Source organism: Antechinus flavipes, chromosome 1 (assembly GCF_016432865.1).
Source record: "Antechinus flavipes isolate AdamAnt ecotype Samford, QLD, Australia chromosome 1, AdamAnt_v2, whole genome shotgun sequence".
In the NCBI taxonomy this organism is placed as follows: Eukaryota; Metazoa; Chordata; class Mammalia; order Dasyuromorphia; family Dasyuridae; genus Antechinus; species Antechinus flavipes.
In genome coordinates, this window is record NC_067398.1 from 157,848,248 (window position 1) to 157,861,648 (window position 13,401).

Consider the following 13,401-nt stretch of genomic DNA (forward strand, 5'->3'; position numbering starts at 1 on the left):
ACCACAGAGATGGCCTTGTAGGATGGAAGGAGTTTCAGAATAGGAGTCAGGAGACCCAGCTTTAAATCTCATATTTGCTATGGTAGAGTATGAGAAGAAAGCTAGATTCTACATCAAAAAACCTGGGTCTGAATTCTGATTTAACTACTTGTTCTGTATGTTGATAACATACATATTAATAAAATAAAATAATATTGATATTAATAATAAATATTAGTAAAATAACAATTAATAAATGTATTAATGAAATAAAGTAAAAATAAATGCTACCTATGTTGAATACAAAAACATACATAAATATTTTTTATTTTAAATTTTAAAAATGAAAATCCCTAATAAGTAATATTTTCCTATAAGACTGAAGAAAAAAGAAAAAAATTAATTTCAAGTAAGTTAAAATGAAGAGAAACTTAACAAATAAGTTAGAGGTTCCCAAATTTTGCATGGACAAAGTTTTTTGTTTGTTTTCCTCCAAAGATTTTAGATCATTAAGATGACAGAAAGGGGTAATGCTAGTAATGGAATCATTAAAAGAAAGGGAGTAGAGAATAAGGTCTCATTCCTTCCCCAATTCTGATTACAAGAATCTCTAGAAATAACAAGAGAAGAAGATGACAAAGAGAAACAACCAGCTCTAAGATGAAGTGATCCAAACTTCTAAATTACCTGGCATACCTTAGCATCAGCAATAAGATGGACATAGGCCATTTCCCCCAAATCTAAATAAAAACTTGAGTGCAGTGTTATTTTTCAGAATGTATTTATATGTGAGTATTGGAAGATTGTAGGGAGAGAGAATATTGACATAATTAGGGGAAAAGAACATGCATAGGAGTAAATTAGATGTGAGGAATAATAATAAGCAATCAGAAATCAAATACCAGTGGTTTAGAAAAGAAAACAAATGGGTCAAAAATCAGACAAATTTTTGAGATACCAGGAAAAAGATAGCTTCCAGAGATTAAGGTAAAGCGGTGGATCAGAAACTAAGCAAATTCACAGAACATACACTAAACAGACAGAACAAAGAGATCTTGAAACTTGAAACAACTTCTGCTTTAATCTGAAAAACTTGTATGTGCTTCTTTCTGAACTAGAGCCAATTTAGGGTCAAGATATTGGGGAAGATGGAAATGTAGAGTTGCAGAAACAAAAATGAGTGAAAGCAAGAAATAGATGGTAAGTGTTGGAGAATCCTTCAAAGGGTCTCCATGCTGAAGCTATAGAGAATATCTGGGTTCAAGTATAGTCCAATTTCACTAGGTCTTACAGTTGAGTGAAATATTCAAAGAAAGACAGAGGGAAGGCTGCTAGAATATTTCCCCAGACAATTCATTATTTACATGAGTTTGTGGGCTAAAATAAAATTAAGGATTCACACAGGCAGATCTTGGCAGTTTAGACTTGTTAACTAAGACCTGGAGGTACATTCTCTCCTGGCTGTGGTTTATGGGCTTCTGATCAACCTCCTTTGGGAAGCAGCATCCTTTGGGAAGACATCATGATGTCTATGTATGCTTCTGGACCATGCTGCCTATATCCAGGGGCTGGTGTGGCTGTACTTGAAGGGAAATGGTCATAAAGAAAAGGCAAGGCCAGGAGATGCTCTATATTTGAAAACAAATTCTCAGAACCACTTTTCCATCTTAAGGGCAAGTCAGTACCAAGGGTCAATGGCTTCTGGCTATTGCATTCAAGCATTCAAGTGAGTTAAAATGAGATTACATTAGAGAGATGGTAAATAGATTAAAATAGTTGGACCAGATAGTGTAGAGCCAAAATTAAAGACAGTCTAGGCAGATTCTGACATTGAGGGAAACCAGATGCTATGGTGGGTGGTTAATCCTCAGATCCTAGTTATATACCTATGCTGCAAGAATATGGAGAACCCTTTAATCTCTCACAAGCAAAATCTTGCTAACACTTTCTCTCTAAAAGTAATTTTTCAAGGCAACTCCTGTGAGGCAAAATCTTTTCCTGAACTAGTGAGCAGACTAAAGATTATAGTACTTTAAAAAAAAATTCTGATCTTTCCATTCCCTTTGCCTAAGTCATTTCACTCAATTTCCTCCTGTATAAAAAATTGCAAGTGACACCAATCCTCACCAATGAAGTCTTTTTCCACTACTCTCCTCTTGCTGCTAATGTCATCCTTGGGTTCTGACAGGCTTTGATAAAAAAAAAAAAAAGCACAAGCCCAGGAAGGTCATGCTAATCTGGAAGCATCTAGAAAGAACCATCCAAAGATGAGTCTAAATTAGCTCTAGAGGGGCTCAATGCCAAAGGAGATAATGTTTCTGGGGCCATGGAAATTAAGGTACCATCTGCATAGATGGAAAGACTGCCCACACTAATGAAATCACAAATATCTTATTCTACAACAAAATATTATAAAATTAAACAATTTTAAGGATTTTATAAACTCATGAAGAATTAAATAAGTAGAAATCAGGAGAGCAAGTTATACAATAACAATGCTGTAAAAAAAAACAACTTTAAATGTATAAGAATTTTATCAATACAATATCCATTCATACTTTGAAAGGAAAAATGATGAACCATGCTATCCATTACAGAAAGGAGATTGATTTCGGGCAAAGAATGAAACATATATTTTTGTATACAGCCACTGGGGAATTTGTTTTGCTTAACTATCCATATTTGTTACAAAAAAAAAAGTTTGCTTTTTTTCATTTTTCCCCAGTGAAATTTTAAGGGTGGGAGGAAGAAAAAATAGATTATACACTTTTAAAAATGTAGATGGGGAGATGCTACAAATGTGAAATGTTGCATGCCCTTTCAGATGAAATCATTCTATTATTAACTTTAGTTAATTGTTTTACTTTGTTATAAGAGACCTCACAGAGTGGGAGTAATCTATAAATGATTTTAGTGAAAAAAAAACACGTCAATAAAACAAATTTAAAAAATTCTGAATACAAGAAAAATATTGATTGACCTACCTCATAATGTTATTTTGAAAAGGAACTGCAAATTATAATATATTTAGCAATTCTTCAAATTAACCTTCAATGTTAACTCAATTTAATCACTGAGCAGTATGTTAATGCCAGCGCCTTTAAACTGATATTGTCAAGTTAAATCAGAGAGATGAATGCACCCTATGTTGGCACAGATTTTCATTCCATGTGTTTCTTGTCCATGCTTTTCCATAAATCTTCCCTAGAGGATGCATTCAACATATTGAAGATCTCCCTTGGATTCTTTAATATTCCAAGGACACCACTGGAACACTCTCGATTTCCATCTGTTTTCCTTTATTTTTCACTGTATAACTGTCCCACCTTCCTTTCTGGTCATTTGCACTGTGTTTTATGCCACTTCCTGCATGTAAGTCATCATGGATAATATGCTACAATCTATTTCCATTCACTACGCATCTCTCCCCTGTCTTTTGACTCACCTGCAAATGGAATTCTTCTGAACTGATGGTATTCCATGACTCACAGCCATAAAGCATCACTGGGAGAATATTCATCTTAAAAAGATAGACTTTGGCACAAACAAACAGCTTGGGATCACTGAAAGTGCTGGTTTCTTAAACATGATCCCAAGTGATAAAGTCATGGCTGTTAAATTCATTTTCTAAAACTGGAAGAGAAATTGCTCACCAAAAAATAAAAGTTCTCTCCCCAGAATCACCACAATTCTACTGAATTTAATCTCCTAAAGATCACCAATGACATAAATACCAAAAAAATTACTTTTCTCCATGACTTCCCTGGAACATTCAACTCTACTAACCCCTTTATCTTTGGAACTTTCTTCCCTTGGTTTCCATTCCATTCCAGTTTCCTGTTTTCTCATTAGCTTTCTAATAATGTTTTAGCTTCCTTCTCTGGGTCTTCTCCTTTCCTTTCTTCTTCCTTCCCTACAGATGTTCCCCTCTCACAAGATTTACTGCTCTCACTCTCTGTTTAAATACTCTGTCCCTTGGAAAGTTCTGAGCAAGGAGGCTATTCAACTTTCAAACTTCCACCAAGCTTTGGAACAGAGTAGTCACCTAATAAATAGCCATCTCTGATGACAGACCACTGCATATATTGGAGAAATAATAGAGATTTTAAAAGGCTGTACACAGTAGGCACTTCTAAAAAATGTTCATTGACTGATTTCTTCAAATGGACAAAATGAATACAATGAAATTCAAAAAGGAGAACTCTAATTTTTCAACATTTATTTAATACTTTGAATATATTTCAATGGATTAATTTAACTTAAAGTTAACATTTAATTTTAAATGTTAAGCCTTGTACGTAGGTTCAGAAACTTTAACTAGTCACTTATTGTATAGTGAGGAAAACTGGCTTCAAAGCAGTTGTTCAGAAAATTGACTTCAATGGGAGGTTGCTGTAGTTATCTGACTTCAAGATCATTATTAGCCAAGCAGTGGATGGTGACATATCTACCAAAGGAACTAACATGTTATCATACTTTGTACAAAGACAGTGCTTAGAATAAAAGAAGTGAGAATCCCATTGTACACTGAATTGGCTTTATCTCATCTGGAGAACTAGGTTCAGTTTTGGACTCCATACTTTAAATAGGGCATTGACAAATTGTTCTGCTAAAGTATTACTTGGATGCTTCATGGAGTTAATCCTGGGTTCTCAAAGGCTATTCCCTCAGAACATGAGGTCTAGCAGATCCTACCACCCTAAGAATATCATTGAGGATGGACTATATATTTAGCATCTGAGGACCAGCAAAGCTAAATCTGGAAAGACTTGTCATGAGAAATTGTCCTACCAGGTAATAATGGGGTGTGATTTGTTTGTTTTTGGTGGAGGAGGGGTTGGTCAGAACAACCCATGAAATGACCTAATTAAAATGTTGTCTGCATCAGTGCAATTATTGGGACAAAGGCTTGGATCAATGTAAATAAGAAGCCCCTAAAAGCTGAAAAATAGAATAAGTTACCATGTGAAGTAGCGAGCTCCCTATCTCTGGAAGTGTTCAAGTTGAAGTTAAATGATCTCCATCCTAGGGATGTTGTCATGGTAACTCATACATAAAATAGGAGACTGAACTAGATAGAATCTGGGTTTCAAAGCATCAGAGCATCAACAACCTACCAAAAAGTCCAAGGGAGAAAAAACATCTGTTGCCTAAAATCCAGTTCTGCTAGGGTACCCTTCATATGTCATTTCACAGGGTCATGGGGACTCATGACAGTCAGTGATGAGAGGATAAGGAAAGAAAGAGGGGAATTTTGGTATATCAGGAATAGCACTGAATCTGAAATCTTAAGACCTGGATTCTTGTTTCCATTCTGTGACAAGGGGCATATTACTTAGATTCTTTGGGACTTCCACCTATCAAATTATGACGAATTTGTGATCCTGCCTGCATGAAGAGAGATAGATTGTCTATGAGTCATAGTAGCATTGTACTGTGCCTTGTCAGAGCATTTCTGCAGTCGGCTGCTCAGCTCTGTGTGTCACATTGAGAACCAGGGGAAGGCAAACAGGATGGTGAAGGTCTCTTACAGTCAAGCAGCATGAAGACAATTAAAGAAACTGAGGAAGTTTAGTCTGGGGAAAAGAAGACTTAGTAAGAGAAAACATAATAGCAGTCTTTAAGTATTTGAAGGCTATCATGGAGAAGGATTAATTATGTTCTACTTGGCATTAAGGGCAGAACAAGAAGCTCATGGGTGAAAGTTGTAGAAAGGCAGAATTAGGAAGAAAAGGCTTCCTGAAAATGAGAACTCTCTGAAAGTGCATTAAGCCACTGAAGAAAATAATGTCCTTATTGATAATAATAATAACACATCTATATAGTATTTACTATGTGGCAGGTATTATCCTAAGAGAACCCTGAGAGAGAGATGCTGATTAGGAACTGAGGCAGGGTCACAGAGCGATTGAGTGTCTGAGTCTGGAGGTGTGTCCAGGTATTTCTGGCTCCACAGCCAGGATGCCAACGAGCACCAGTCTGACGGAACGTGGGGATGTCCCCGTGGGGAGGTAGCGGAAGGTGTCTGGTACAGACAGGACAAGAGGGCTTCTGAGATTCCAGAGCTGAGGCTGTAACATTCTGTCTGGCATAGATCACCTCAGAGGAGCCGAGGCAGTCGGGAGCTCCGAAACATGATGAGGTGATTTGGGTGGGAGCAGGAAAGAGAGCACTTTCCGTGAGGAGGAATGGAATCTCGGGGCCCAGCAAGCACAGCAGATGGGGAAGCACTCCTCAAACACAATAAGGCAAATAACATCAGGCGCTTCCAAGATCTGTTTTCTGTGGCAGCGGAAAGAGCAGCAGTCAAGGGAAGCATGCTTGAAAGTGGCAGTTGAACAGAGGACAATGTCAAATGGAACACCCCCCAATACAAGGCAGTGTAGGAAACAGTGTAGACACTCCTCAGGCTGAGGTAACCCCCCCCTCCAAAAAGCAAGAGGTCCAGGGTCAAGGTACAGGAGGCCCCGTGACCTCTGACACAGCCTCCCTCCCCCTTCGCCATGCCCTCCCCCTGCAAAAGCAAGGGATGACTCAGGAGGTGGTGCAGCTGTCACAAGCATTGTGGCTCAGATTCATCACAGCCAAACCCTTCAGTGTTCTCTGTGCCCAAGAATTCAGACAACACAGCAACGTGACCCAGGCCACAAATCACCCCTGGGGACAAACAGCACAAGGATACGTGGACCAGCATCCAGAACCCAAACAGCTTATCCAAAGTGCATCAGGACGAGAAGGAAGAGGTCTCACCTGGCTCTTAGTGTGTTCTTTTGCTCTCCCCTCCCCTCTTTTGCTTTCCTCTCCTCTTCCTTTTCCTCCTCTTCTTTCTCTTCTTCCTCCTCTTCTTTCTCTCCTCCTCCTCCTCCTCCTTTTTTCTCTTCTTCCTCCTCTTCTTCTTTCTCTCTTCCTCCTCCTTTTCTTTCTCTTCTTCTCCTCTTCCTCTATTCTTCCTTCTCTTTTTCTTCTCCTTCTCTTCCTCCTCTTCCTACTTTTCTTTCTCTTCTTCCTGCTGCTCTTTTTCTTTCTCTTCTTCCTTTTCCTCCTCCTCTCCCTTCTCTTCTTCCTCCTCCTGTTCTTCTTTCTCTTCTTTCGCCTCTTCCTCCTCCTTCTCCTCCTCCTTATTCCTTTTCCCTCTCTCTGTCTTTCTCTTTCTTTCATTCCCCCCTCCTCTATTCTTTCCCCCTCTTCCCCCTCCTTCCTTCTTCCTTTTTCCTTCTCTCTTTAAGAATAACCAAATCTGGAGTTATGAACTAATCCAGCAATATGGAATAATGCCCAAAGAGCTATCAAACTGTGCATGCCCTTTGATCCAGTAGTATCTCTACTGAAGTTGTATCCCAAAAAGATCATGCAAAAGGGACGAGGACCCACATATAGCAGCCCTTTTTGTAGTAGCAAGGAACTGGAAACTGAGTGGATGCCCATCAGATAGAGAATGACTGAATAAGTTATGGTATATGAATGTTATATAGAATATTATTTTTCTGTAAGAAATGACCAGCAGGATGATTTCAGAAAGGCCTGGACAGACTTACATGAACTGATGCTGAGTGAAATGAGTAGAATCAAGAGAACATTGTACACAGAAACAAGATTATATGATGATCAATTGTGATGGACTTGGCTCTTTTCAACAGTGAGGTGATTCAGGCCAGTCCCAATGATGTTGTGATGGAGAGAGCCATCTGCACCCAGAGAGAGGATTGTGGCAACTGTGTGGATCACAACATAGCATTTTCATTCTTTTTGTTTTTGTTTGTTTGCACCTTATTTCTTTTCTCATTTTTTTTCCTTTGCAGTAAGATAATGGTGGAAGTATGTACAGATGAATTGCACATGTTTAACATATATTGGATTACCTGTTATCTAAGGAAGGGATGGAGGAGAAGGGAGGAAGAAAAAAATCTGGAACACAACATTTTACAAGGGTGAATGTTGAAACTTATCTATGCGTATATTTTGAAAATAAAAAACTTTAATTTGAAAAAAGATTCTGAGAAAAAAATGATAAGGTGAATGGTTTCAGAAAAAAAAACAAAGCAAGACCAATATGAACTGATGCAAAATAAAATGAGAAGAACTGGAAGATCATTGTGCATAATAACAGTAATGATGTAATAATGATCAGCTGTGGAAGACTTGACTACTCTGATCAATAAATGATCCAAGACAATTCCAAAGGACTCATGATAAAAAAAAAAATACTGTCAATCTCAAGAAAGAAAAGTGATGAACTCTGAGCACAAACTGAAGTATAATTTTCTTATTTTCCTTATTTTTCTTGCTTTTTTGGTGATATGACTAATATGAAAATAAGTTTTGCATGATTTCATATGTATAGTTGATAGCATTTTTGCTTGCTATTTCAGTAGTTGGGGGAGGAATTGGGAGAGGGAGAGAATTTTGAAATAAAAATTTAAAAAGAAAAGAATGATAAAAATAAACAATTGTTTAAAAAAAATTTAGAGAAAAAAAAAAGAATAACCAACCCTACAATTGAAGTATCACAGTAATCATGAAACAACAGAGAACACCAGCCCAAAGATGCTGTTTTTTGTATTGATATATGATCAGTAGAAAACCCTAGAGATTGAATGAATTATTGGTAACAATTTCTGCCTTCCTTATACCCCCCTCTCAATTTGTATACATTTCTTACTACTCCTATTAGGCTGTAAGCTTCAAGAGGGAAAAGATTATGTCATTTATTTTTATATCTCCCTGAGTGCCTAACAGAATGAATATGCTAGGTATTTAATAAGTACTTGTTGAATTAATTAACAAATTATTCACAAGTCATTTACATCCAAAATGCATTATACACTTTCTTTTGTATATTATTGAACATCCCAATTTTGCTATTTTTTCTTATTAAATATAATTTGTGGTCTCTGTATACAAGTGGAGGCAGATGGCCTTCAAACATCCTATGTAGCAGAGGAAAACCATTTACTGAGGGTATCCGAATATGTTCCATCATAGTTCATCTTTACTTAGATAAATAATCATCAGCTGATGGGATTTTTTAAGCTATGTGTCTGTACTATAGGATTTCATCAACAGCTAAAGCAAAAAATTAATAAAACTCAAAGGCATCACATCTTCTTTACAGGGTGAGCTACACCCTTCCTCCGGGAATTTCTGAACAGAAATTACTAAATTGGAGTACTGGCACATTCCCAGGAGTGAGCATTCTGTGGGATTCTCCTGTCTGAGTAATATTTTTTCAAGAAAAAAAAAATCAAATTGCTGGGAAAATGTAGCATTACAGCAATAGTGAAGTTGAAAATATTTCATACCAGAAGTGGAAATCCCAGTGATATCACTGCACTGCACATGAATTGTTAATGTGTAGAATCTATTTTTTTAAGCAAATAAGGTATTCAGAAGTGGTTTTCTTTGCCTCACTTTTTGACATCAGAATGTCTCATGATTCTCAAAAGTTTTAATGAAATGATCCTGTATGAAAAGAAGAAAGGGAGTGAGCACATATTGTTGATCACTGGGGAATGGAGAGACCAAGTAGATAATAGGAGAATGGTTTATAATTAAAAAAAGAAAGACAGAAATTTATGCCAGCTCATCTACACAGTAATTGTACCATATCATAAGGACTTTATCTATTCACCTGCCCACTTTAACAATTTTAAGATTGAAAAGAATTTTAGTGGGATGGAAAATATACTGGGTTTAGAATCAAATGAACCAAGTTCAAATCCTAACTCTACTGTGGGACCTTGGATCAGGTATTTAACATCTCTGGGCATCAGTATCTTTATCAGTAAAATGAGAGGCAGCTGGGTTAAAAAAACTTCTAGAATCCCTTTCAGATCTAAATCTGTGATCCTATGATACTTAAAGAGGATAAAAAAAAATCTGTCTATATCACTTCACCCCGAATGATCTATAATGCGAATTATGAAATGCTGAAGAAAGCTTAAGCTTAAGAAAGGCATATAAAGAAACAGACTAATTTAAACATTCCAAGGGCACTATGTACTTATATGGTTTGACTAAATAATATTAGAACTTCAAGTTACTTATACTCTTCCATTTGCTATTTTTAGTCATTCCCATATTTGAATTACATGTCCTTTGATACAGTTGTAGTTGGTATGTATATTGCTCTGCTTCTTTATATTATTTTATGCCCTTCCAAATTTCTGCGTATTCCTTGTATTTACCAATTTGAGTTACATAGATAGGTTTTTTACATGATATAATAAAAGAAATATTCATATAAATGAGTTCCCATATCCAATTACAGAACAAGTATCTATCTTTAGTGTATTAACTGAGTTGTTCCATTATATTGCTAAATCATGAGTAACTAAATAATAACATACTCAATTCTTGGACAATTAGCTTATTTCCAATTTGGGGCAATTACAAACAATGCTGCTATAAGTTAACTATCTATCTATCTACTTATCTAACTAATGAATGGGTAATTTGAGATTTTTTGATAATGATTTTTCCCAATAACAGGAATGGTGGGAATTATTTTTAAATCCTTGACACCAGTAAATTTGTGTTATCTCTGTAATGTATAAAAGTATAATATTTGGTTACATGACCCTGCAACAAGTAGGTACTAGCAAGTTTAATTATGTCAGATACATTTTTCCTGGGTATTTTACTCTAACTTTCAAGTATAAAATCTAGAATGAAATTTTTTAACTATCCATCACAACTACAAGTCAATAACAGACTTCATATTGCAAAATGATATGTTATTTCTACAAAAAACACTCTAGATTTATTTCTGAAATTTCCAAGCTTCTACACTGGAAGCTACTGCATTTGGCCTTTTCCCCACCCCCTCAGCTGATGACTTAGGCCATTGAAGTGAACAAGCTTTAAGTCCTCACACTAGGCCAATTGTTGGACCACTTTCCTGCCTACTTGAATATACAATTGTGCCTTTGCCAGAAGTCTTAAGATACACTGAAACAGGTTCCTGGTCGTGTACTTCTGCCCAAAATTGCAATAACTGCCATTAATGTGAAAGGTTCCTTAGAAATATGAAAATTATTTTTCTTTCTACCTATTGTGATACGCCATCATTATTCTGTTTATTGAGGAAAAACAAAATCCTGCAATGCCTGGATCTACACAATTCAAGCTGACCTTCATGTGTTCTCAAGTTCTTTGAAAGAATACAGTACAACACTGTTTTTTTAAAAAATCACTTTCCTCCTATCATAATAAGAAACAATGTTAACTGTCTTGGCAGCAAGCGGTGGCTTTAGGCTACCCTTGAGTGAGGAGCTGTTTTAAGCCTTCCACATTTTCCACCTCTTAGGGGAAAAAAAATCTTGACTCCTCAAGTACCCAACATCTTGATTTTTATGTCTTCTCTGTAAAGCAGTATCCCAGACATACTCAACTGGCTGCACATCTCACCTGCACAGGATGCCAGGACTAAGTGATCATGGGAGACAGGCCCTGTGTGGCCAAGTCGTCAGTATCTAATTTCCAGGATCCAAGCAATAAATAGAAGGGGACTAAGGTAAGAGCACGAACAAAATCATGCAAGTTCCCACTCTTAGACTCCCCCTGCTCCTTTCCCACATTTCTCCCCAGACCACTATACAAACTCCTACATTCATTCACAAATCCACACTCTGAATCTCCCTGCAATTGAGGCTGCAGCACAGTGTGTGCTCTTCCCCAGGAGAAAGCTCATCAATATGGGACACAAACCACACTCCGGTATACTACCTCCATCTTATTCATTTACAGGGCACAGAAAAACCGCGGTACATGCTTCAACCAATTGGGGCAGCTTGGCCCTCATTCACTCGGATTGCGCTGAATTCCTCTCAATGACACCAATCTCTTGTCCTCTTCTTCTGAATAAACAGAGCCATAGTCTTATGCCCCTTTCCCTCAATGAAGGCGGAGCCTGCCCATCTCTTTCTCCCAGGGCTCCCTCCTCCAGCCGTCCCTACCAATATACACATCCACATCATGAATGAGCTTGAGAACACCCGCCGATCCCAGTCTTTTTTTTTTTTTTCTTTCTGTCCAAACTCCTTGGGACCCCATCCCCTTATTCTTTCTCCACCCACCCCTTAACCCCAATCCCTCGTTGAAAAGTGAGGAGCTTGCGGCTTTCGCCTCTCTTATGCATGCATCCTTAACTTCTGCTCATCCCAAACCAGGAGGCTGACCCTTCCAATCTGGGCGACCCCCGCTTTAAGTTCTAGGAGTCCTGAGGCATAGAGAGGGGTCGGGACGGTGGGGAGAGCCCTGACAGTCACGAAGCGGTCCCTCCCTCCCCTCCAGCTCCCGCGGAGCTGGACATTTACCTTGACGCTCGTGTAGCTGGTCTGGGTCTCGGCCTCAGCGCTGCTGCAGCAGTAATGGGTGCGCACCCTGCAGGTGGTCGGGGCAGAGGATGCGGTGCCCGCGCTGCTGCTGCTGCCGCTGCCCAGCTCCCTCCGCTCCCGGCGAGCGCCCGGGGCCCCGGCCTGGCGGCTCTGGTAGGCTAGCACCGAGGGGATGGCGTCGGCGGCGTCGGTCTTGATGAAGAGGCCGTGTAAGGTGGTCGCCGTGCCCTGTGACAGGGTAGTGGTCTGGTGGGGGGAATTGGACTCGTCCGAGTCTCGGCAGTAGATCACGCCGCTCTGCGAAACGTGGATGCTGGGAGCGCAGCCCATCCCTCTATCTCCCGCCTCTCCTCCTCCTCCTCCTCTGGCCAGCCGCGGCTGGGGGGCCACCGGGCACCACCACCGCGCCCCGCTCCGCCCTCTCCACCCCACCTCCCGGCTTCGGTCTCTGACGAAGGCAAAGCAGATCCCGGGGCGCGGAGAGGAAGGAGCCGTGGCCACCACCTGCAGCAGGGAGGGATGCCGCCGCCTGTACCGCCGCCTCGGCTGCGCCCCGCGCAGTCACTGTGGCTAGCCACCAGCGGGTGGCAGCGGCCCCCTCTCCCCCGCGGAGCCACCCCCTGTCCTGCCTGGCTGCCAGTCCGTCTGTCCGTCAGAGCCGTCTCACTGCGGTTCTCCCCCGAGCCTTCCGCAGTCGTCCCTGGTCATCCCAACTTTCCCTCCTGGGCGGAGAGGCGCCCTGACCATCTTTGCGGAGACAGCCTCCGGCGTGTGGGGACACAGATACGCACGCAGAGAGACTCCCCCCTCGCCCTCGCCCCCGCCACACACGCAGTAGTGCTCAGGCAAGACGCCCGCCTCTGCCTCTTCCCCCCCACTCCCCGTCAGATGCTCCCCCGCAGTACCCCTCCCTTCTCCTCTACTTCGTCTCCGCCCCGAGCACCTGCCGGGCTCCCGGGTCCCCTGGCACAGCCCAGCTCGCCAGCCCCTCTGCGGTCTGCCTCGACCTCCTCAGCCTCCCTGGGACCCCTTCGCTCCCAGGCTCTTTCTTTCCGAAAGAGCCTTAGAAGAGCAGGGCCACCTGCTT

The 13,401-nt window shown here is 40.2% G+C and overlaps 1 protein-coding gene across 1 annotated transcript in view; it reads right to left on the reverse strand.

Moving 5' to 3' along the window:
* Window positions 1-12,719, reverse strand: part of PDE8B (phosphodiesterase 8B) — a 278,793-nt gene extending 266,074 nt beyond the window's left edge. The window contains exon 1 of the mRNA XM_051991842.1: window positions 12,294-12,719. Coding sequence (XP_051847802.1) covers window positions 12,294-12,644 — 351 coding nt within the window. The 5' untranslated portion in view covers window positions 12,645-12,719. The remainder of the gene's footprint in view (window positions 1-12,293) is intronic.
* Between the last annotated feature and the right edge of the window lie 682 nt (window positions 12,720-13,401).